This window comes from Amblyomma americanum, chromosome 4 (genome assembly GCF_052857255.1).
Source record: "Amblyomma americanum isolate KBUSLIRL-KWMA chromosome 4, ASM5285725v1, whole genome shotgun sequence".
Taxonomy (NCBI): Eukaryota; Metazoa; Arthropoda; class Arachnida; order Ixodida; family Ixodidae; genus Amblyomma; species Amblyomma americanum.
Window position 1 is genome coordinate 191,434,433 of NC_135500.1, and position 24,519 is coordinate 191,458,951.

Here is a 24,519-nt window from a genome sequence, read left to right on the forward strand (position 1 = left end):
AGTTTTATAAACAAAGAAGTTAGAGCGGCCGTATGTCGAGGCCCGTCCTAAGTTTCGATAACCAATGAAGGTAGCCACGTACAGCCCTGAAGTTTGACACAACCTCGAGCCCAGGGCTTGGATAAAAGAAAAACACATAACGAAAATTTCCGAAAAACCTATTATTACGGGAGCCCTTACCCTTATTGCGTGATGCTCTTTTCCTTCCCCGCCCCACCTGCGCGTCGCCTCTCGAAGGATGACAAGTTTTCTTTCTTTTTTTTCTCAGCTAACTGGCGGTGCCACTAACCCACTGGCTCGTCCCAGAAATATCAGATAGCGGAGGCCCGCGACGCATAGAGACGCGCTTGAAGGAGCCGGTAGCATGCGGAAGGAAAATAAAAAAAAAAGTGATGGTCCCTGCGCCGCACTTGTGGAGAGAGGGAGTGGAAAGGAAAGAACCACGGCTCACTCGTTCTTTAAAGGAGTTGCTCAAAAGACCCGGCTCTTTCCTGAGCGACCCAAGTGAGCGGGTGAGCCGTTCAAATGATCCGGCTCACTTCAGTGAGCGGAGCCGTTCTGAGCCGCTCACTGAAGTGAGCCGTTACTCGCCGTTACGCCCATCTCTAGATCTGAGAGCAAGCAGTTGGAGCCGCTGCTGCCGCTGCCGCGCCCCCTTTCCTCTTCCAGGATCCCTAATGACCCTCATTTTGCTGTAAACGCAGCAGCAAACTCGGCAAGGTAGGTGAAAAATGTACTATTTCAAGAAACACCAAAGATAACTCAAAGGAATAAGCTGTGAAAAAAACTTTTCTTGTTACATGCAAGGACAGTAAGGTGGTAAGGTTTTGGGAATGGTTTGGCAGGTATGGGGGAAAAAACGGACTGAACAAAATCGTTCCAATCCAAGCCTGAAGAATATGAAAGCCAACATGAGTCGTATTGAGTGGAGTGTTTAAAAATGGCGGCGGGAGCAGGTACCGTAACTGAAAGGGTGCTTTTTTTGGGGCCTACGATTCCCAAAGAAGTGAAATGCCTGAAAAAACTGTTACCAAGTATGGAAAAACAGCTTTTCCGCAGCCTACTAAAAGGTAAGAATTAGCTATTCAAGAACGCGGTCGTAGCAAAATCGCGTGCTCCCAAAGAGGCGTGTCAGTGGTTAAAGTCAGGCCGGTCATAATCCGACGAGATGAGAGTGCGATACCGTGATGGTAATTTGTGTATATACTGTGTCCTTATAGCTCGGAATCATTTGCTGTAGGTATGAGGTTTTCTTCGATAAGCTATTGTTAGCGTAAGTGCGTATTATTTGACGAAAAAAGCGCATTGCTTGTTGATAATCTTTAAAGCAAATGTTTCGGACTTGTTTCAGTTGCCGTCGCAGACTTCGAAGGCCGAGAAGTAAGCCCTAGTGTTTATGATGAATTGCGGTCCCGTTCGGCCGATCCAGACTCACTAGATGAAGTATACGCCGCCCTGCACGTACTGCTTCGAGCTGCACTGAAACTGCCGCCTACGGTATTAAAACAAGAGGTATGTCGGGTTATCATTTTCTCGCTAGCGTCCTGCAACATTTGCTTCTTCTTTTGGCAGGTTTTTCGGGAAGATCTTGATGCGTTGCGGTGAGTTGCTGATAAGAGTATGTTCGTAATATCTGAAGCACTCCTCTAACTTGGCCATTTTGGGATCCTTGTTTTGTTTTCAGCATTCCACCAGAGTTTGCAGGGGACCTTGTGAGTGTTGTCTTCGGATCCAGGTGTGGTACATATCACTTGGAGTCTACAATAGGCTATATCTGTTATCCACCTTTTTCCATTAACCGTGTTCTGTTTTTATTTTTAAGGAGGAGTAATATTGACCACAACAGCCTTGAACAGGGTCCAAAATACCCAACACTGGAGAGTCTGAAGTGGAGGGTCGACGTTACTATTTCTACAAAGTGCGTTCCGTGTGAAGGCTACTGTCGTCAGAAGCTTTAACATACTGCTTTGCCATTTTCAGTGCCTTGAGCAGAGTTCTCGAGCCAGCCATACAGATGGAGATGGCGACATCTGATGGTGAAGTCCATGCATTTGAAGTGAGTTTTTGTCAGCATGCTTTTGAATTTGTAGCTGGATATCACTCGCACATGCTGCTTTATACAAGCTGAGTGTGTAGTATACTGTTCTTTATGAATGCTAGGTGCTAAGGAGCCAGAATTGACTCTTTTGTTGTACTGTGATATGTCTGTCAAGCTTTGTGAATTTATATAAGCCCTAGTGTGCCAAAAAAGCGATATTCCACTGGTACTGCTGTCCTTTCACAAATAGTCTGTTAAGAATACCCCCCAATGATGTGCAGAAAAAAAAAGAAACAATGAAATACCAGAAAATTAATTTTGTAATGCCAGGTCATTACTAGCCCTGCAGATGCTGAAGCCCTCAAGTACAGTATTTGCTTCTGGGCGCACTTTACGTCAACATTGTTCAATAAAATAAATTTCTGGATAAACTACATTGCTGTAGTTGCCCAGGGGATTCAACTGAATGAAATCTTACTGAACATAGTCCCCTTCATTTTCATAGTTGCTTTTGTTATGTAGCAGAGGTAATGCACTTGTCATGTTGCTTATGAAGATGTGCTGCACTGATGCTTTCCATCATTTGTGCAGGTGCAGAGAGCAGAGTTCCACAAGTTGCGCCATGCTGTTGCCACAGCGTTGAAGGAGATGGAAGAGCTTGAAAAAAAAGTTGACAAAATGCCACTGCACTCAATGCAGTAACAGCTGTCTTGTTGGTAGCATTCAGTAATGTTATGCATCAAGAACTGGCTAATAAGTGGCCTTTTTTTTTTTTTTTGAGGTTGAAAGGAGTTTCCTTCCTGCACAGGAGGGTAAATAAGCAGAAATAGAAAAGGCTGTGATTTTTTGTAGACAAGAAAACTCCAAGAAAGCTCCAGCTCATTGGACAACAGTTTTTTAACATATTCTTTACGAAAACAGCTTTGGGCTGGTTGCCTGACCACACCACTGCCACGACTACTAGCTCGGTGGCTTTTCCATTGTTGCTAGCAATACGGAATCCATGAGTTTTCATTCGCTTTTGCATTAGTCACTTCTGAGCCAAATAGACATTTTTAGCTGTCGCCCTGCTTATGTGTCAAACTTTAAGGTGCTTGCACATTTTTTTATAAAAAAACTTCGATCATCAACATCATCAATAAAAACATCGGCAGGTGTGTTGCTGTGAGCAACCATAAAAGACTGGAGCTAGTTCAGTCTATCCCGGAATGTCCGTGTTACCTGCTGCGCACAAGTTTCAGAGTGCTAATTTGCTGTGGTCTTTATACAACATGCCTAATATTTGATGCTGTGTGGCAGATTGTATTACTAGCTTGTACTGGTGTTGTGTATGTATGTGTATGCTCGTGCTCGGGCTATGTGTATGCTTGTGGACAACAAGCTCGCTGCACAAGGGACTAAGTGCTCTAAAATTAAGTGTTATTAATAGTGCTTTCTGTTTGCAAACTTTGTTAAGGTTAAGCGCATGTGCCACCTTGCATTGAAACTAAGCACTAAAATTCTTTGTGCAGTATCTGTGTGATTTAGATCATTTTGGTCTTGCCGCATCAAGCAGTGAGAGATTCTGTAAATGCTCCGTGCAGTAACGAGCTGGTGCTTAATTATGTATGTAATATGCATAATAAAGTTTTTTATGAGAGTACCCGCAACTGCTGCTGTTAGATACTGAACTTTGTGTGTGTGGGCTCCACATTTTATACGAACATACAAACTTCAAGGAATGCTTTGCACAAATAGGATATCACCTTCCACGAGTGGCCCGTAAATCTGCTTTTGACTGGACAATAAAACTGACACAAAGTACTAGTGAAAGTGAATTTCATTACATTTTATGTATGATATCAATGTAGGCAGTACTTTAAGCAGGATTTCACTGATGGTTCACTATGATTCTGTGTGATACGATATGCAAAGCAAAATCATCGTGGAGTTGGCATGCACTTAATTTACTCACATTCTTTATGACCATTTGGGTACCAATTGGCTTGTCATGAGCACAGAAATCAGGAGAACATGTTACGACCTTGCTGGCAGTGTATGTAGTGCTTTCAAACATTTCAAGGACGCTGAATGCAAGCAGAATTATGCAAGTGGAAACCTGTGGTACTGCGTTTAATCGACAGACAGAATTTGGGAAACTCTAGATAAAGCTCCGAAGCACATAAGGGCTTGAGTAAAGAAGAAATGCCTTTATAGGAAATATTTGGTGGTCGACCATTGTAATGTGGGATTCAGTCTTTAATACGATTCAAATGAAGGGAAGGTGGTGATAGTATCAGAGTTTTGGTGCAATATGCAGAAAGTAATTTAAAAATCAGTTATTTAGAACTCAAGATCTGGGAACAGACTAAGGCGATAGGTCTGAGGAAGATATGCTGCATCCGTAGCAATTTGTGCTGCACCAGTATGCATCAGTAGCATAAATTGTTGATTGTGGGGTTTAATGTCCCGAAGCTGAAGAGAGGCATGGGCTATGAGCAACACTGCAGTGGAGGGCTCTGAATTAATTTACACCAACCGGGGTTTGTTAACGTGCGCTGACATCACACAGCATTTTTATGTGTTGTCTCCATCGAATTGCTGCCGGGATCAAACCCATGACCACCCAGATGAAAATCTTGACCAGTTCAACTGGTTTATGAAATAATTCACAGTTGGTTCTACTTGGAACTAACCGGGAATTCGATTGGTCCCAGTTGGAACCAACTGGGAATTATTCCATGAACCAGTTACATTGGTCAAGATATTCATTTGGCTAGGATCAGCAGCCAACGCCAAAGCCACTGAGCCACCGCGGCGGGTAGTAGATCCAGATGGAATCTGTTGATGTAAAGCGCGTCTGTGAAAATAATGCAGTGGTGGAAGTGCTGCGCCAAATCAGAAATCCTGCTACATGCTGCTACAAAATCGATTTTTTGCCTACTTTTGCGCCACGTCTTCGCCAAAACGCCACTGAATAACTCTGCCGAGAGCAAAACCGAAATTCACTGTCGCGAAATCTGATATCTGCCGGCAACACTGTACAAACCTATTCTGATTGGAAGAAAATGGCGCGAAGAAAGTGTCCATCTTCATCCATGCTGGTCATCGCAGCTCACGAGGTCTCCGCCCTGATGGATGAGTTTAGTCTGTGTCTCAGAAGATATTAGCCAGACAATCCGAACGACTTTATGACTTCTGGCAAAAATTTTTCGAACTCAAGCAAGAGGATGGGGATCGAAAATATCCCTTGTTGGCGGCACTCGTAAAAGCACTACTGTGCTTCTCGCACAGCGATGCTCATTTGGAGAGGGGCTTCAATGAAAATCGACGAGTGCTGAGAGGGCGATCGTCCTTTTGAATACAAATTGTGAATGGGCTTAGGTCTGTAATGACACATTCCCAGCGTTTCGGCCGAAATCCAGCTGCCATTCCTATGACACAACGATTTTATCAGAGCGCTGATAGTATCGCGGAAGTGAAAGCTACAGTGGTTGGAGGCAGATACAGCAGAAGAGACACGTGCAAAACAAGCAAAAGAAGGCTGATGTACTGGACAAGGACACCCAGAAAAGAGGTCAGAATGATGAGAAGGTACCGGAAAAGATCAGGCTGGCCAGGAATATGATCACCAATGCTGAGCTGCTTTTCGCAAAAGGCGTCAAATCTAAAAATTTTGCAGATATTGCAACCCCTTCTGAAGAATGGACTGGAAAGGCTCGCAGCGGCGCTGTCTGAGCTGGAGTCATCAAGGAAAGAAAAGAAATAGTACCTTAAATTTGCAGTTCTAAGAATGGAATAATTTTTTATAGCTTTTGTTGCATATCTCGTTATGTCGTCCATCTGAATAAAAACGGCTTTATTTTTAGCAAAATCTCCTGTTTGCAAATTTTTGCAGCTTTTTAAGGAAAGAACAGACTTTGGACTGAATTTGGGCTTGATGCTTGTTTTTGTATGGCTATTGTTGTCATAAACACCTGAGCAATTGATTGTTCCAGAAATGAAACAAGCCTTCTTTATTTAAGTGCTTCGAGACATGAAATTTTGCTAAGAAACAGTTTTTTTCCTCCTACAAAAGTTCAAATATCTTCTACAAAATGCCATTTTTCCTGCTACAATACTTGAAATTTCTGCTTTTATTGAATTTATTTAATTGGTTTTTGGGGAAAGAAAATGGCACAGTATCTGTCTCATATATCGTTGGACACCTGAACCGCGCCGTAAGGGAAGGGATAAGGGAGGGAGTGAAAGAAGAAAGGAAGGAGGAGGTGCCGTAGTGGAGGGCTCCGGAATAATTTCGACCACCTGGGGATCTTTAACGTGCACTGACATCGCACAGCACACGGGCGCCTTAGCGTTTTTCCTCCATAAAAACGCAGCCGCCGCGGTCGGGTTCGAACCCGGGAACTCCGGATCAGTATAGTCGCGCGCCCTAACCACTAGAAACTGCGATTTCGTCTGCTACAAAAGCTGCTACAAGAAGCCATTTGCCAGTTCCACCACTGATAATGTGTAAAAGAATCAAATATTGAATTTTTATCAAAATTTCCGCTGATTCAGAATACTCGCCACTATGAACATGTGGCAGTGGCATTCGGCTTAGCACGAGTGTGCGGGTTCGATCCCAGCCGCGATGGCGGCGTTTTGATAAAACCAAACTGAACAAGAAAAAAAATGCCTACACTGAGACTTGAAAGCATATTACATAGCTCCTGGTGGCCGGAATCCTGCACTACGTGTGCCAGCATCACAGCGGTAAGCGCGGAGACGTCAAACATTCGTCGTGTCCAATCGCCTTTGGCCAGGCTTTTCAGTCGCCTGCCAACCCTTTGGCTTTTGGGAATCTGACAACAAAGACCTAGTGAACTAGTTCAGCAGATCTTGCTGACAACGAGGCTTAACAAGTCCAGCCTCCTTAATTTTATGGCCAATAAGCTTGGCGCCCGTGTTTCTCAAAATGTGCCTGTATTCTGTACGATGCCAGTGCACGTAAAGATCCCCAGGTAGTCAGAATTATTCCAGAGCCCTACACTACAACACCTCTTCCCCCCCCCCCCTTATTTCACTCCCTCCCTTCCCTCACAGCACGTCTGAGGTGCCCACCGAGAAGTGAGCTTTCCTTGAAGTTAATTTATTTTGGCATGCGATTGCAGGGATCGCCTCTGGTACGCTGAGCAAGCCATCGTTGGCAGCTGCACTTCTGTGCGATGTGTCTAACCAGCGCCGCCTCTGACTCCTGGAGAAGGGCTCCACGCACGTCTTCTTACTTTAGTGCTTCGCTGCCAATTCAAGCGTAATCCACTGCTCCTCAGTTTGAGTTGAACTTGTATGCAGAAAAATTCTGCAAACTTGTGCCTTGTGAAATTTGAAGACTACGCTGGTGTACAAGAGCTTCCGAACGCTTCGTGCATAAGTTTTTCACAGTTCAAATGATTCAAATCATGATTCAAATGCTCCCCATTTTTCCCGCTTGCATCAATGCTCCCTATTTGCATGTCGTATTCCCCGTCAAAATAGCGGTCATCACAGATCGCACGTGCCTGCCGCTTGTTTTGCCAGCTTTCGTTTGTGGCTTGCGAAGTGGCTTTGTATCGCTTCTACGGCGCGTCAACTCTGTACTACATTTTGCAGTTTTATTTCCGCATATGCCTTTCGCACTCGGCCGATCCCGTGCTTCATGTCTTTCCACCTCACTATCAGCTTAAGAGCGGGTCCCTCTCGAACTTATCAGCACTGACAGCCAATCATCGCGATACGTTGATTCTGGCTCAGCGATACCATTGAATGCCGACTCGCCGAGGCGACCAGTGAATGGTAACGTTTTTTTTTTTCTTCTCGTTTGTTTCTGCCGTTCAAGTAACAAGCTTGTGTTTTGCACGTCATCTTCTAAGGGCGAATCGTAAGCTTATGATTTGGCTAGATTTGTTTTGAAACCAGTTTGGAGCTTTCGTAGAAAACTGGTGGCTCATTGAGCGGTTGAGATAATGATCTTGCTGAAGTATTGCTTACGTATTCATCGTAATCGAACAAGGCTATGTCTTGTTTTTGTTATTTACTTAACGGCCACGGCGTTAACATGTTCATTGAAGCACTAGGAAATTTCTCTTTTTTTTTTGTTGCTGGGACAGCGTTGAATGTGTTTGAAGGAAGTTCAGAGCGTATCCATGACCTTGTCTTCATGCCATTAAACTCAATTGGGCAAGTCCTTTAAGTGGTCTTTCTCCACAGCCGCGGTCTAGTTGGGAGCTGGTCAATGCTGTTACGTGATCACCTCTATGTGGTGTACGAAGATATTTTAAAATAAATTTGTATTTGTTGTGTTCTAGCGAGTGCGGTGCGCATCTGTTCCATTTTTTTTTTCTTTTTCCTCTAGACAAAGGGCGAGTGAGGACATGGGTACCTTTTCCGCGCAGCAGAAATGGCCAAGCTCATGTTTGGTTCAGTTCAAAAACTGCACCATATTACGTGACCATGAGTTGATTGTGGAAGACCTTTGGGTTAGAGACAAAGTCATTGTGAACCCTGAACCCATATTTTTTGATGAACGAACCACTGCTGACATCCAGTTAGACTGCAATGGAGCCATCATTGCACCGGGCTACATTGATCTTCAAATTAACGGTGATTGCATGTTTGTTTTTCTGAAGGAGAGTCCACTTCACTTTGAATGAATTTTATCTCGATACAGTATATGTTACTCTCAATATCAGTTGTGTGGCTTTGAAGTATCGTTCAGTCTCCATAGTATATAAATGGCTAAAAGCTTAGGGCCAGAGCCACTACTAATTAGCTAATGATGGCAGTTGTAGCTATTAGAAAAAACTTTGTATGGGACTTGCTGGTGGTGCAGCGTATTTCAGTATTTGCAGGTTGTCTACGACAAATGCTAGAATTAAGCCAGTCCACTGTTCATCTGCATAGTCTTATATGTATAGCTGTATTTGTCAGTAAGTGCTTAGCGCAATTCATAGCTCAACATTGCTATGTGAGTGCAATTAGTCATAAAAGTATGCATTTTTGTGTTGTCAGCAACAAAAGTTTTTCCTGTGTTTTTCTCATCAACATGTCTTCCCTATTTGATCAATAGTCTGCGGTCTGTGTGGGGCTCTAAATTCAAATTCACAGGTATGTAAACCTTGTTGGTTGAGTATTCGGTGCATATTTCTAGGTAATAAGCTAGTGCAACACAGGACGAGCATTAACTAGAAATAAAGGACAACGTGCCTGTCCTGTGTTTCCCCTTATGATTATCTTAAGTTACATAAACTTATTACCTAGAATCATGAATATATGTGGTTTCATCTTTGACAGTACTGTTGTTCTTGGCATTTGGAAAGTGAAAATAAACATCCAAAGTGCATATGCTTCCAGCTTTGGCAGCACTCCTGAACTACTCAGATACAGGCTACTCGGTTCTAATCTTAAGCTGCACATTTCTCCACATAGCTAATTAAATCCCCGTACAAAAATGGGGTGTACCATTTCAATGTGACTGGGCTTACTGCATCCAAGCACCATTTAAAATAGTGTGCATGAAATATGTTTGATGTCAGATGATTTTCTAATTATGGTTTTAGGAGGCCTGGGAGTAGACTTTTCTCATAATGTGGACACAATTGGAGAAGCAGTTGACAAGGTTGCCAAGGGTGTTCTGCCATTCGGAGTGACGTCTATATGCCCAACGATAGTGACTTCTACCTCTGATGTTTATCGCAAGGTGAGTGAAACGCTAATTCACTGCTGTCTGATTTATAAAATTTGCTGGGCATACCTGGTGAACTCAGTGTGACCTAATGTAATGTTCCCTTTCAAACTTCACAGGTCAAGAAAATATATACTTTATGGCAAGCCTGAGTGCACTGTTTTGCATACATTTGCTGCCTTGTTTTATACTTTACACAAAAAAATATTACTGTGGTTAATTTTTTGAAACCTTAGTGAAATTTTTTTCATGTGCTTGCTGGGATCCTAGGAGGTTTTTATCTTATGTTGATACTGTCACATGACTGCAGTGATAGGCAGGACAGCAGACTGATGCTGGCTTTGGAGGCAAGCTATACTTGTTTGTGCCAACAGCATGGGCATAGTGGTGATTTTATGCGAACAGTCTAGTTGCCTTTTAGGAGCGCAAGATCTAGACTTGACCTATGAAGCGAAGCTAAAGACAAAAGTGCGGTCTGTACACAGTGGTAAAAATGGAACTGAAAGAAAATGCAAAGTTAACACATCATGGCGGTGTACACACTATACGGACCTTTATGCAACTTCTATGCACAATGAACTACACTACCGACACAGACTCCAAAGCATCCCTATGTTTGATGCAGAACTGTACTATCCCTCTTGACTTGAGGGAATATCTCTACGGCACTCTCCTCACACCGTTCCCTGCTTCAGTTGTTCAAAGGTGGATCCTGGCCATGCAGAGATCGCCAGAGATGAGCTGGCTCATCAGTTTGTCCATGGTCTCCGCAACCAGACTCTGGCAGTCTCCTTGGTCAACCCAACTATGAGCATTCAGACGTGGCTCTGTAAACACATCTGGGGCTCAACACTGTTTGCAATTTTGACGCCAGCCAAGGATGACTGCTGAGGTTTTCCAACCCTCTTGAAAGTTTTTCTTAGTAGCCATTTCTTAAATATCTTTCGTTTGTCATCACTACGTAGTACTAGACGTGGCTCTGTAAACACATCTTGACACAACACTATTTGCAATTTTGACACCAGCCAAGGATGAGTGCTGAGGTTACCCAACCCTCTTGAAAGCTTCGTCAGTAGCCATTTTCTTAAATATCTTTCGTTTGTCGTCACTACTTAGTACTAACATTTTAGGCGCTGCCCACCGATGATTTTTCACATTAAACTCTGCAGGAAACTTTTCTTAAACCTTGAGCTTGGTGTGTGCTGGTGTTAGTTGCCTATGTGCCATAAAACCCAATACGACACAACTACACAGCGCAATTTTGACGTGACATTACTCAGTTGCAACCAAAGTCCCACTCTAAAAAATTCAAACCAATGCTCTCCTTATGCCTGCAAAGCTATACCTTTGTGGTATCCGCTCTGACCCCCTATTGTCCCAATTGCCCCTCATTGTATTCCAACCTGAAGCAGTGATTCTACCGCTGTCCTGTCAGCCTCAGATCCCTCGACTCCCTCTACTCTCCTCTTTTGTCCTGGCATGCCTCGTGGGCATTGTCCCAAGCAAGACAACCAACTTGTTTTGGTGCACTGAATTGTGGATGATCTAGGTGCTTAAAGTATGACCGTAATGAAGTGGTTCCTCCTTCACCTCTCCTTCATGGCAGTATAACCAGCAAACATTGTCAGTCTTTATCCCAAGCTTCTAAATGAAAATAGGTCAATAGTTAGGTGAGGCCAGCACCACGAAATTTAACAACTGAGCAGTCCAAAAACGAAATTCAAAAGAGAACTTATTTATAATTCAAATATTTCTGCAGCAGACAATCTTGTATATCACGGCATTATTTAAAGGGATCTTGACATGGTCCACCAACAAATTGTGGTTTCATGTTGCAGGTACTAGCCATGGCATTGCTCTGCGTACTTAAAAAGAAGTAGGGCTCTATGCGCGCATTTGAGCTAGAAATTGCAGTTTGAAGATACCAGCTCTAGGCCCCTCCTCATGGCAATGACGGCCATGTTGAAGCAGCCCGAGTGACTTCATAAACCAGTGGCACCGTCGTCTGCAGCAAAATTGCCGCGTGCACAGTCAGTGCGGAGCAGAGCGCGCCTACTCGAGTCTGGCCGACCGTGGCATATTGTGGTGAAGTCGCCGAGATCGAGCAGAAACTAGACAGAAAAGGGAAGGACACAGGCCTTTGTTGCCTTTGTCCCCCTGTTGTGAGTTCCCCCTTCACCCCTCCGCACCCCTAGCCCAGACAGTGAACAACTTACTTCCCTACGCTCAGTATGCACCCTACGTGAGCAGGTACGTGAATGTCGCTTTATGTCGTCATGGATCGTGATCATGCCAGTGTTGCCTGACTGCCACCAGTTCAGGAGATCTTTTAAAAATTCAGTTACAGATTATTTGGTGCACCAAATAAGCTCATATTTTGCCTAGTTGCTCCGAGGTTCATAGTGAACAAAATGCAGTGAACAGCTTGAGTCTGAAAAAAGGTGTCATGACCTCTTTAAGGTCAAGGTGAAACAGCACACCAGTACAAGGAGCTCATCCTTGTGCTGGTGCGCTGTTTTGCCTTAACCTGTCCTAACAACTTGCCCATCAATTTGTGTTGTTTAGTATTTAAAATGGGGTGAGACTGAAAATGGTTTTCAAAAGTTGACTGTACAGCGCTTGAAGTAAAGGCTATGGCTGTAATTTTTGCAAGGAATCTTAAAGATAGATTCAGTCTGCATTAGAGTCAAAAACTAGATTTAAATTTATTGAAATTGAATTTTTTTCAACTATAGTGTTGAAATTTTGTACAGAATAGCAATCAATGCAACTGGTACCAAAATTATGTGCGTTGAACACAATATTATGGGGGCACCTAAGCAATTCTTATGTTGTGTAAATGTGAGAGCAAGTTTAACTGTCTCACTGTGTTAGTGGACTCAATTGTGCTGTGAGTAGCAGGTTGCATCCACCTACAAATTGAGGCAGTTATGTGCCTTTCCTTTTCTGAAAACTAGCAGAAGGAGGAAAGGTGCATAACTGGGTTCCTGAGTCAGTGGACATCTCAATTGAGCTTTGCTTTGAGGTAGGTGGTGGTGGGGACACCTGTGGCCTGTTGCTCCAGGAGGGGTGATGACATCATTTGTGTGCTGTATTCTGGCCAGGGATTCCTGACAGATGAGTTATAGGAGGTGCCCTAGTGGTTGAAAAATATACTACAAACAAGAAAAATTGAATATTGGTTTTTAGGGAAAGGAAATGGCACAGTATCTGTCTCACATATCAGTGGACACCTGAAATGTGTTGTAAGGGAAGGGATAAAGAAGGGGGTGAAAGACTGAAAGGAAGAAAGAGGTACCCACCTGGGTAGTGGAGGGCTCCAGAATTCCAAATGGAAATTAACACTTGTGTTTCTGATGAAAAACTTCAGAGCACTGAATTTATGCAAGAACCAAAAGGCAAAGAGACCACATCCAAATGCACCCACTTTTCCAGTTGAGGTGATGATGAAAAAAGACCAAAAAATTATTGTTCAAATTACGATTACCCAAGTGTAACATATTTTCTGAAAGATAAATAAATGTTCTATCATCCTAAGTGTAACATATTTTCTGAAAGATAAATAAATATTCTATCAGATGGTCGCAAAATCTCAGAACTGAATTTTTTTGCAAAGCAATAAGTCTCACCCCACCTTAAGGTGCAATGCTGCCCATTTCAGACATATTTCTTCACTTACAGTCGACTCAAAGGGGAGCTGGAAATTTGTTGGAAATTATCCAGAGTTTGAGTTTAGTGAAGCCGTTTCGGCACACTTGATGCTGACAGCACCAAATCATCAGTTTGAATTAACTGGCAGTTCGAATTAACGAGAGCCCACTGCAGTATGTCTTTAGCCGACAGTCTACGAGCATATTCATGCTTCTTTGTACACATGCTGTAAGAATTCCACATTCTTACAGGTGCTTCTAAGTGTAGTGTCAGGGGCTAACCATTGGCAACGCATGCTTGAAAGGCACCAAAAATCACTCACAAATTATCTTGAGGTACAAGTCCCAAGATAGCATTTTTAACTGAGCTAGAGCAGCCAGCCTGCCTTTCCTGCTTGTTATTGCATGCCTTTGCTCGAATTGCCAAATTTAGCATTTGTTGCTGGTAACAGACATTTCTTATGACATCGCGCAGTGTTCAAGATTGTGGCAGCTCTAACCTCAAAACAACTTCCAGGCTCTCACGGCTGTTAAGAAACATAATGGCAGTGCTGAAGGAGCAGGGGTTCTTGGTAAGCTTGACTTTTTTTCCAGGCCTTGTGGTTCCATTCTATTCTCATGTACAGTCTTTGTCAAAAATATACAGCCCAAGGGATTTGCTTCCAAGGCATGTAGCGAGGCTCCTTAGCATATTTGACAACCCTGAGTTTGGGTGGGTTGAGCACTTAAATTCCTCCTGCGGTCATGAGATTAGGGCTCCTGAATATGCAAGAGGAGCCACACTGTAGGGCTCGGAAGCAGGCCCCTTGGGCTGTATACTTCTAAAAAAGACTGTACTTGTTGTTCAAGACATCCTATTAGTCTGTTGCAAGATATGGGCAAAAGAGGAGTAATAAAAGTAATGAATGTGGTATTAAATGTGATAATGAAGAGGTCTCCTACTATGTTGTATGTTAATCAGTGTGTAGTCCGGGGCATAAGTTTATGAGATGCAGGTTCACAGAAAAAAATTGATTTATGTGTGTTGAGGCAAATTAGTTCAATGAAAAGTCTGGACATGACATGTACGCTCCATCCACTGGAATGATACCAACACAGAAGTAAATTCTCTTTCAATGACTTGCATCCCCAGACTTTTGCCTGTGGCTGTAAAATGTGGTGTCTCTTTAATAGTCGCTGAAAATCTGCAGGTGGTGGCAACATAATGCTTCATTCATTTCAACAGTACTGTTAGCAGTAAGTTGAATAAAGGGTATAAACTTGTGTTGGTTGTAATTACTTCAGTAATGAGGGACTGTCGATTGCACTTCTGAGTTAGGATTGTAGTTGCTGTTACCAGTGTTTGTGGCACCTCGAATATAACACAAAATAGCTGTTACTGTATAGTTTTTTTTTGTGCGTGGCACATTGGTTTATAGGTTGCGTCTTACATATGGTACTCCATCATGAGCCAGTTTATCTTTCTGTCAGTCTGTAACTGACAGATGGCGGCTCGCTGTTGGTGCAAAGTGATATGTCATTGTGTCATCCTAGGTGACTGCATGTGGTGTGTGCCTATGGCTAGCCTGATTTTGTTGCTTCTAGGACGTTTGATAGGTGTCTGTATTCGAAGCCTGTTATAGCCGTACAGAAATTAGTGTATGCAGGATTTCTGCACAGGAACACACAAGCCTGCTGAGGAGCAGCTTGGCAATACTTGTGCAGAGGCTATAGGCTGATGCACCCCACACATGACAACAGAAGCAAGCTGGTCGAAATTGGCAAGAACAGCCAGCATGGGAATGATAAAGCTTTCACTGTCATGTCTACACCTTGCTGAAGGTTGGAAATTATAGGAGCCTTTTTCTCCTAATCATCATTCCTAGTATGAATATAGAGCTAGAGAATAAGGCTGAGTTACAATTTGACCATGCACTCGCCAACTCGCTCTAAACATGGTGAGCTGGAGGAACTTTAGAATGGCTGCGCTTCATTGAATCTAGCTACGTGGACAGCTTACAGCATTTTTTATTTTTTTTTGCACCAAGTCCAACTAAGTATTGTGATCTGGCACATTATGCGTTGCACATTGCATGTCTCCTTGCTGTTCGTTCTATGAAGAAAACATTGAAGCGCTTCATGCTTCTCTGCATGCTGCTTATAGGCCTGGGCTCGGCACTGTCATTAGCAAAGCAGGGCCAATTATTCTTGCAACTTTTGCAGGTTCATAGCCGCAGTTTGCACCTAGTCCCTTTCTCACATTTTCTTGGTTCATTTTTCTTTGCGCAGGTGTCCATCTTGAAGGTCCTTTCATCAGCAAGCAAAAGAAAGGTGCTCACAAGGCCCAACTTATCCAGAGCCTGGAAGGTGGCTTTAAAACTCTGATGGATGTGTACGGAAGCTTGGACAGTGCTGCCATTGTCACACTGGCACCTGAACTCGACCCCGATGGCAAAGTGATCCAGGCGCTTGTTGAAAAAGGGGTTACGGTTTCTATAGGTGGGATCATCAGTCTGCAAATTTATTGTAGCTTCTTTGTAACTATATTACCTTCATGTGAGCGGTGCCAAAAGAGCCAGAGTTTATTTGCTTGCCGAGATGTATATTTCTGAAAACCACTCAATCGGCCCTCCTTTTCATCTCCAGGGCACTCTGAAGCCAATCTGGTGCAAGGTGAGAAGGCTATGCATGATGGAGCATCGTTCATCACCCATCTCTTCAATGCAATGTTGCCTGTAAGCTTTGTACCACTTTCTCAAAGTTTACAATAAGTGTTCTCCAGCCTAGTACAAGACCATGTTACGAGTCTGCGAAAAATGGCAACCGTCTCAATGATAATGGCGTTCAAGACTACATTGAAAGAACTGCCTTTTTTATTTTCCAGTAATTTCTTTCAGAGCTAGGCTTCTTTATATCTGGATTGGGTTCTCTGGCCTTATAAACATTGTTATAATACCGAAAAAACATACAAGACATAAAACGAGTCTTCTTACATTTGACAAGTTGTGTGATGGTTTTCTTTAATGTGCGGGCATTCAAGCCGACCAGGATAAGGAAAGGGGCAGTTATCAAAAAGGAAGACAACATCGTGAAATAGTGGAATGATATATGGAGTTTAACATCCCAAAGCTTCAGGGGGGTTATGAGAGACTCTGTAGTGGAGGGCTTCAGATTAATTTCAACCACCTGAGATTCTGGACACCGCACAGCACAGCTCACTGGTATGTTTTGCATTCCGCCTCCATTGGAACATGGCCACCAGGGCCGATATTTGATCCTGCGTCCCTGGGCTCAGCAGCCAAGCACTGTAACCACTGAGCAGAAAAATCTATGTCTGAACTTGTTGGTTGACAGCGCAAAGATAGCAACAGTTAACAGAAGTAGTCAACGTCACAAATAAAAAAATCAAAGTAACAAAAAATATGAAAGTGACTAAAATCTGGGGGGTGTAATATTTCTTCCAGTTTGGCTCTTTACACCACCTGGATTTTCGTCGTATTTATTGTTTTTGTTATTTTGACTTATTTTTACTGTGTGACGTAGACTACTGTTAACTCGCAACCTGCACAGCATTCTCATATTGGTTTGTGGTCTCTTGCTGGCTGTTACTATCATTGAATCACTGAGCACTCTTTATTCTCAAGCTGGTCGCTACAGTACTACAGAAAATGATCAAGAAGTACGATAGTAAAGGAGAAACTGCTCAAAGAATTCTGCTCACAGGTTTTGCTAAAATACCCTTCCTGAAGCAGATTAGTGCAGTGAAGTCTCAAGGTTATTACTATGTACCATATCGTGCTGCCTCTGTGGCATGAAAGATTTAAGCTCAGATCCAGAGGCTGTGAAAGTGATGTGCTTACTTAGCCACAATGGTGCACTGATTATGTTATTGAAATTCCTCTACAAACTGAACTGCATTCATTAAAACAGTATGTAGCAATGGCAAAGCATGTCTTTTTGTTTTGTGCCCTCAAAAGGCACTCTTTATGTAGGACATTACCCGAGCATTATGATTTTATGAAAGGTTTAAACCATTGTCCTCTAGTTTCACCACAGGGACCCTGGACTGGTAGGGTTGCTAACATCCAAGAAGCTCCCAGAGGAGAAGAATGTATTCTACGGAATCATAGCCGATGGCATCCACACACATCCTGCTGCACTGCGCATCGCATACAAGGCTAACTCCAGAGGTACGTGCCATAACTGCTCGCTCTATACTTATCTTTGTGACTTCGGCAGCAGAAATGTTCATCTTCCAAGGTTAACACAAGGGTTAACATGGCACATACAGTGTACCGAACATTTTAAACTGGTGTTTCTCTCTGATGCAAATTACAAGCAAACTTCGTGTTGTTAGCGGCCGTTTAAGACAGCTCGAAGTAACTGGGCTTTCTTCAGCATAGTTATTATTCTGCAGCACAAAAATTTTAAAAATTCTCAGTGCATAATGGTGCTGATTACAGAAAAGGAAGCTGTGTATGGATGTGGACACAATGGATGGAATAGTAAATTTTGTTTAATATTTGGCAGTTAGCATAAAGTGGTATAATGCCAATAGAGCTATTGTTGACGTGCAGTCTTTGACAACTGCGGTGTGCTTCTTTGGGCGCCCTGTCGATATGAAACCATCCAGTACATGACATATGTTGTGCCTTCAACTGTGTTCTTCTGTAGGGTTGAGAGCAGTTGTGTTTTAAGGCAGCATTTCATCATCACTACAGTAGCATTGCTGCGCTTTGTTTCCAAGGAAACTGTTTTTTTCTTTCCAAATTTTTGCAACTTTCCTATTCATATGTAGTACTGGTATCCCATAAATCTTCCGTACAGCAGTATGTTTTGAGAATGTTATTGATGTGGCAGAGTGAACCTTTGCATCATTAGTTTCATGGTTTATGGGGTTTAACGTCCCAAAATGACTCAGGCTATTTCTTTTATAATTAGTGTTCAGTTGATATATTGTGCTTGGAGTAACACACAAGGCAGCGTTGTCATAAACTGGTTTGTGGTGATGATTGTGTAAAAAATAGGTTGCTTGACCTAGTTCCCTGTCTAAATGAGAAAGTTCAAAAGGACATGATCAGAAAAGAGAGATGGCTTAGCTACTATGTGTTCTGTTTGACCCTCCTTCATGAATGTCTTCTTGGAATATCAGATCATTTTGTACTTCTGTACTCTCCTGTGCTTTATTGACTTGGATAAGGTCACTAAACAAAGCTTGGCTTTCATCACTTGCTCTAGGTTTCAGATGAATGTCTCTCTCTTCACCATGTAGTCTCTGTGGCTATGGTTGTACTCGATGACAGGTCTTGTGCTGCCATAGCAAGTTTTTTTCTCCAGCTTTAGCATTCAAGCCACAGTAAAATCTAATTTGCTGCAAGACTGTGTTACAGATTGGTCATATGCCAACGCCCCTCTTTGCCTGCAGGCTTGACACTGGTCACTGATGCAATGTCAGCCATGGGTCTCGAGGCAGGCATTCACTTCATAGGGGACAACAAAGTTGAGGTCCTGGGCAAACGGGCTGTGATCGCTGGCACAACCACCCTCTGTGGCAGGTAACTGAATTGAGTTTCACGATTTTTCGTGCTAAATCTCATTCATTTTCCTGTCATTGCTATTACTGTTGTGCTTTCCTACTCTTTGTTGGCACAGCATTTCACCTAAGTGTACTCTCACCTGCACGTCAGCAAATGTGCAGGTGTGCCGTGCTGCAACATAGGATAAAAAATTCACTGAACATTCGTCTCAGTGGTAATACAATTTCAGCAACAACTGGGGTGGTGTGTAATGCTGATGCCGGTCAGAGTGCTTAGTACCTCTGGGTAGAGATGTAGGGTAGGCAGGCATCATGTGTGCAACCATGCATATGCATAGGAGGGTGTGTAGTCGGAGAGTGGGGGTGCAGTGCAGACATTGTTGGAGTAGTCAGGGGCAGTAAGCAATCATGGTGCAGGGCAAGAGGGGCAGGGGGTACAACTTGTGTGGCTTACGGTGACTAACACCATGATTGCACCATATATTGCCTGTACGGCTGCTGCTGTAAATGTGCTGTAAGTGTGGTGCTGTGCTGTTCAGCGTCTTGATAAAACTTGCTGTTGCAAGGTCTTGTTGCTATAATTGAGCAGCAAAATGGAGTAGAATTAAAGATAGATGTGATTTATATCATTTCACAAATGTTATGTATGCTGCTTGTTACTTACTCTATTTCTTTTTTCTATTTGCAGCATTGCAACAATGGATTTCTGTGTCCGATACTTGCAGAAATCTACAGGTAAGGTCGTATTTACTTGCACAGAAGCGCATTGAAATTGTCCATTAGTTCTCTATTAAGAATTACTGGCTGTTCTGACTACTTAAGCTCTGGCTACCTTATTTACTGTCTTAAGACAGAGTTACATATGCAGATTAGTTGCAGACTGCGTGTGTATAATTGCTGCAGTTTCACCGACTGAGTTATAGTAAACTCCTGTTAAAGACGGGTTCTCGGTTAAGTTGAACAATGTGAGACATTTGGTTGGTTCCTCATAAGATTCAGTGTAGAAAAATCTCCCGAAGACAAATTGTTTCAAATGTGTGCATCGGTTAAGAACAACTTTTGCAGTGATTGCCAACCTCGCCCAACCCGTGCAACAGTACTCATAGGGCATCTGCGCAGCAATATTGAGCAAACGAAAAATGTAAAAAATGTTTCCACGCAATTAAGCACTCCTTTACAAGACAGCTTTTGTGAAACTTCAGGCAACTGTGCGGAGAAGTTCTCTTGCGGGTAAGCACTTTCTTGCTAACTTGGAAAAGGCAGGGCACGTTCGCTCCTGCCTGTGAACGGAGCAGAGATGCCAGATTTCGGTATCGTGTGCGCGTAAAGTTCTACTTGTTGCTACCGGCGGACAAAAAGGCACGCAGATGCAGAGTTCGTTTACTTTGGGCTAAAACAGTTGGGAACCAAATTTTCAACATGGCGTCGGTTGGTTGGTTGGTTTGTTTTTGGGGAAACGAAATGGCACAGTATCTGTTTCACATATTGGCGGTTACATGAAAGGGGCTGTAAGGGAAAGGATAAAGGAGGGAGTGAAAGAAGAAAAGAAAAAAGAGATACTGTAGTGGAGGGCTCCCTAACAATTTCGACTACCTGGGGATCTTTAACGTGCAATGACATCACACAGCACACAGGCGCCTTCGAACCCGCGTCGGGTTCGAACCCGGGAACTCCGGATCAGTAGCCGAGCGCCCTAACCACCAAGCCACCGCGGCGGTATGCGAAAAAGGTGCGTGTGGAGATGGCCAGATATCCACGCTGCATGGGCATTTATTTATTGGAAATACCTGCAGCGCCCGAAGGCACATGGTGTACCTGTTGATAACAGAGTTGTTAACGGCCATGCTTTTGAAGGAGTGAGATAAGAGAGAGAGAGAGAGATGGATACCCAGTCGGGGACCATCAGAGCACTTGAAGCCTCAGAAATCTAGTCAGGAACAAAAAAAAGAAGATACGGGTAGCATTTAAAGACTGCTTACATGCTATGAAGGTGAAAGCATGATTGTCTCACTGTGAGATTTTATGTTGTCAGTTGGAATCTCTGTTGCGAGCTAACCTGCACCTTGACTAAGAGATGTATGATATGTGCAGCGAGAAATCATATGGCACCACCTGGAACGCTATATGACGAACAGTTGCATCACAGTTTTGATATGAATGTTGGAGAAGGCATACAATTGGAGGTATGTACATGAGTGTATATGTAGTCGGCTGGAATCTCTGTGACAAGCTAGCGTCAAATTTTACTAGCAGATCTATGTTATGGGCAACAAGAAATCGTACGACATCACCCAGAGCGCTGTGCAATGAACAGTTGCTTCACAGTTTTGATACGAAAGTCGAGAAAACTGGCATAACATAGAGGTCCGCTAGTTATGCCTTAAACAGTTTCCTCAGCAACAGCTGTCGCTGATGGAATTTTGTTTGATGAGGCTAGTAACGCTTCTGCCTTAAAAAAAAAGAAAAGCATGAACAGGCAACTGCTTCGCCATGTAAGAGAGTGAAAAAGAGACATAGACAGTGCTGTTTTAAAGTAAAATAATGAGAGCTTGTTTTATGCCCTCACACTTCAGCTCACGTCATAGTGCCATATATGTTCCATTTTCAATTATCCTCTCACTGCAAGGTCATCTTATTAATTGTTTTCATGTAACACATATTTTTTGGGGGGGTACTTCTTTTAAGATGAACTTCTGATAAGACAAACAAATTTTCTGGCACCTTCAGGTTCATCTCACAGGGAGTCTGCTGTATTTTGAATATGTGTGTGTGACTCTGTACAGGTATCACCATTTGATTGTACAGGTGTCACCATTTGATGCAGTTCATATTTTGTTTTGAGCAGTGAACTTAAATCTGTTGGGAATGTTTCTTTGCCATGTTAGGCAACACTATTTGACTGATATCTCACTTATACTGATGTGTATTAGTTGTCCCCTCCCTGTAATGGTCCTCAAATGAGGGGTAACGGTATCAGTAATTAATAAATTATAGAAACTTCTTAAGTGGTGCATTGGCCTTGTATTTTTGCAGGACAGGTGGAAGGCACCTATGCCTCTATTAGGTGTGACAAAAACTATATCTGTGCCCTGTTGGGGCTTGAGTGTTTTGCTTGTACTCTTGCATATAAAAACAGTTACAGTAAAACCTCGTTGATTCGGCCCCCTTAATCCAGAAATTCGGATGATTCGGACTGCTGCCGGTGTCCCGCCAAACGCGCATACAAGTCTGTGGTGTCGGAAGCTCGTTTCTTCGGACACCACAAGGCTCCCATTGGTTATCGGACGGGCCACCAAGGGGCGCCATGTCGAGATATGGTGTGCTTGACAGGCAATCATCCAGATATTCGTCCACAGGCCTGAATTGCATATTTGTCTCCCGCACCCCTCTGATTTGCGCGCGAAGGCAGGCGCGTTGACAGTCGGCAGGTTCCTGGCGCTGAGAGGGAGTCTGACCGCGTAGTTTTGTTTTCGGAGCTTTGTCGCTAGCCGGCGGCGACGGCGGATATTTGCTGAGCAAATCAGCAAGCCAGCCAAGCTGCACACCGTTTGTTGGGACGATTGCCTTGTTGCTGATCTTTTTTCGTTTGTTTTTCAAAGGCGTCTTGCCGCTCCGGCGCCAGTGCGCACTTCTGTCGCTTCTGTCCGCATGGAATTTCCGTTCTTGCAGCTAGCTAAAACTCCGTGCTCGTCACGTGCTGTTTGCTGTTTGTTCAGTGAAGCCTACTCACACGCAACGCAGCTGCCGCGGTGGCGCAGTGGTTATGACGCTCGGCTGCTGACCTGAAAGACGCGGGTTTGATCCTGGCCGCGGTGGTCGAATTTTGATGGAGGCAAAATTCTAGAGGCCCGTGTACTATGCGATGTCAGTGTACATTAAAGATCCCCAGGTGGTCGAAATTTCCGGAGCCCTTCACTATGGCGTCCCTCATAGCCTGAGTCGTTTTGGGACGTTAAGCCCCCATAAACCATAAACCATATACTAAATCACGTGTGACGCCACAGCGAAGAAGCTCCAGCGCTACCATTGCGGACTTGGAAAGAAGCCTTGGTGACCCTTACCATTGTGGAGCAGTTCTGCTTCTGCCACTCCCTAGGGTGTGCACGAATTAAAACATTCGACAGTCAGATAATTCGGACGTTTTTTTCCACTGCTTTGAAGTCTGAATTAACGAGGCTTTACTGTACCATGTGGTTGCTCATGTTTCATCGCAAGACCACTGTGAATCTCACAGATCACATCATCATCAAGCAATTCATAAACTAATAGCACTTGCATGCCATTGTTTATAATTGATCTATAACGAGTTGTCCTTTATGTGTGTGTGCAGGTTGCAGTACGGTTGAGGCTCTGGAATCGGCATCATTGCATGCTGCTGAAGTGCTTGGTATCGAGAACCGCAAAGGAACTCTTGCTTTTGGTGCAGATGCAGACTTTGTGATACTGGACAATGACCTCCATGTTCTTTCCACATGGATTGCGGGAGAATGTGTGTGGATGAAGCCTGACAGTGAACTTGGAGTTATCTATGCAAAACCTAATGTGCTGTCAAGAAGCTAGAGAATTTTATAAATTTAAATTCAGAGGCCTTACTGATGTGCATGTAAATATTTACCTACATATGTTTGATAATTATCAGTTTATGACAAATGTTTAAGTGCAATTCCTCGAATAAAAAGAACTTAAGCTTATGTTCAGACATCCTGTTCGAGTAGTCTGTTTGGTTTCAATTGCATGAGGTAAGACAGGTTGCCTGCTTTGACAATTGAACCGTGACTGTGTTACCATCAGGCCAAGTGCTTTCCGGGTTTTTCGACTAGTTACGTGCACTGAAGGGGTTGCTTTTGCCTGCATGCTTTCAAAAGCACGTGCATTTTTGCACGATGCAGCCAACTTTTGTCGAGCCACAGCAGCGAGGGTAATTGCGTTTTCAAAATTCTAAAAACTGATATGGCTATTACTAACAACCGGCTACAAATCTCTAATTGCAACCAGTTGCCTAACTGTGATAGTTAAAAAGTTAGTTATCAGAAATTAGCTAGCTTACTAAAGACAACTCTCCGGCTTTCTGGTGTCTGCCAGTGCTGGTAATACTATGTTACAAAAGCCACATCGAGGCACCCTACCATTTTTACCCGAAAAGCCTTTATTTTTGCAAATTGTTGAGACTTCCCTGAAACACATAGACATCTGTCAGCTTTCATAAGGCTGTGCTGGGCACAATAGTTCATGTTGAGAGCCACATCCTATAAATAAAAAGGCATTGACAAAAAAGACAATTGTTTCATTGGAGTCGAGCCCGGGCATATCGAACCCGGATATTTCGAATTATTGGCGGTATTGAACATGTCTTGTTGTGTAAAAGCATAGGGAAGTTCCGCAGTACATCAAACTCCAGTTTCACCAGTCTTTTCGATATATCTAACGGCAAGCCGCACCCCTGTCAATGGTGTTCCTCCTAACGGTGCTTTTTGATTCATTTTCGCCTAGGGCCTCATCCTGAGGCTGTAGGGTTTAAAGATAACAATGGTCATGTAAATAAATTTGCGGTAGAAGTTAGCAATATGCGATTGGAAGATTGGTGGCTCAAAAGCAGAGAGGTGATACAAGGTTAGAAGTATAGGACTGAAAACTT

At 43.3% G+C, this 24,519-nt stretch overlaps 2 protein-coding genes across 3 annotated transcripts; both read left to right on the forward strand.

The window, feature by feature from the left end:
* The first annotated feature begins 913 nt into the window (after nt 1-913).
* Nucleotides 914-3,680, forward strand: LOC144128890 (COMM domain-containing protein 5-like). The gene is made up of 7 exons (XM_077662671.1): nt 914-1,070; nt 1,352-1,512; nt 1,573-1,601; nt 1,685-1,735; nt 1,823-1,918; nt 1,981-2,056; nt 2,630-3,680. Exons 1-7 carry the CDS (start codon nt 941-943, stop codon nt 2,738-2,740), a joined length of 654 nt encoding a protein of 217 aa, XP_077518797.1. The 5' UTR covers nt 914-940; the 3' UTR covers nt 2,741-3,680.
* A 3,862-nt stretch (nt 3,681-7,542) lies between these two features.
* Nucleotides 7,543-23,583, forward strand: LOC144128891 (N-acetylglucosamine-6-phosphate deacetylase). 2 transcript variants are annotated; one of them, XM_077662672.1, is made up of 10 exons: nt 7,543-7,831; nt 8,391-8,638; nt 9,595-9,734; nt 13,887-13,941; nt 15,638-15,847; nt 15,995-16,083; nt 17,394-17,538; nt 18,774-18,903; nt 19,573-19,619; nt 23,215-23,583. In XM_077662672.1, exons 2-10 carry the CDS (start codon nt 8,410-8,412, stop codon nt 23,442-23,444), a joined length of 1,275 nt encoding a protein of 424 aa, XP_077518798.1. In that variant the 5' UTR covers nt 7,543-7,831; nt 8,391-8,409; the 3' UTR covers nt 23,445-23,583. The 2 variants fall into 2 exon arrangements, with proteins under 2 accessions (XP_077518798.1, XP_077518799.1); XM_077662673.1 differs by lacking the exon at nt 7,543-7,831 and adding an exon at nt 7,847-7,916.
* Nucleotides 23,584-24,519: the final 936 nt, after the last annotated feature.

Bases quoted from the DNA above. Each gene is read 5' to 3' on its own strand.
- LOC144128890 (XM_077662671.1), top strand. From the start codon at position 941: ATGGCGGCGGGAGCAGGTACCGTAACTGAAAGGGTGCTTTTTTTGGGG. The intron at 1,071-1,351 runs GTAAGAATTAGC...GACTTGTTTCAG, and splicing joins TTTCCGCAGCCTACTAAAAG to TTGCCGTCGCAGACTTCGAA. The intron at 1,736-1,822 runs GTGTGGTACATA...TTTATTTTTAAG, and splicing joins AGTGTTGTCTTCGGATCCAG to GAGGAGTAATATTGACCACA.
- LOC144128891 (XM_077662672.1), top strand. From the start codon at position 8,410: ATGGGTACCTTTTCCGCGCAGCAGAAATGGCCAAGCTCATGTTTGGTT. The intron at 8,639-9,594 runs GTGATTGCATGT...TTATGGTTTTAG, and splicing joins CATTGATCTTCAAATTAACG to GAGGCCTGGGAGTAGACTTT. The intron at 18,904-19,572 runs GTAACTGAATTG...TTCTATTTGCAG, and splicing joins ACAACCACCCTCTGTGGCAG to CATTGCAACAATGGATTTCT.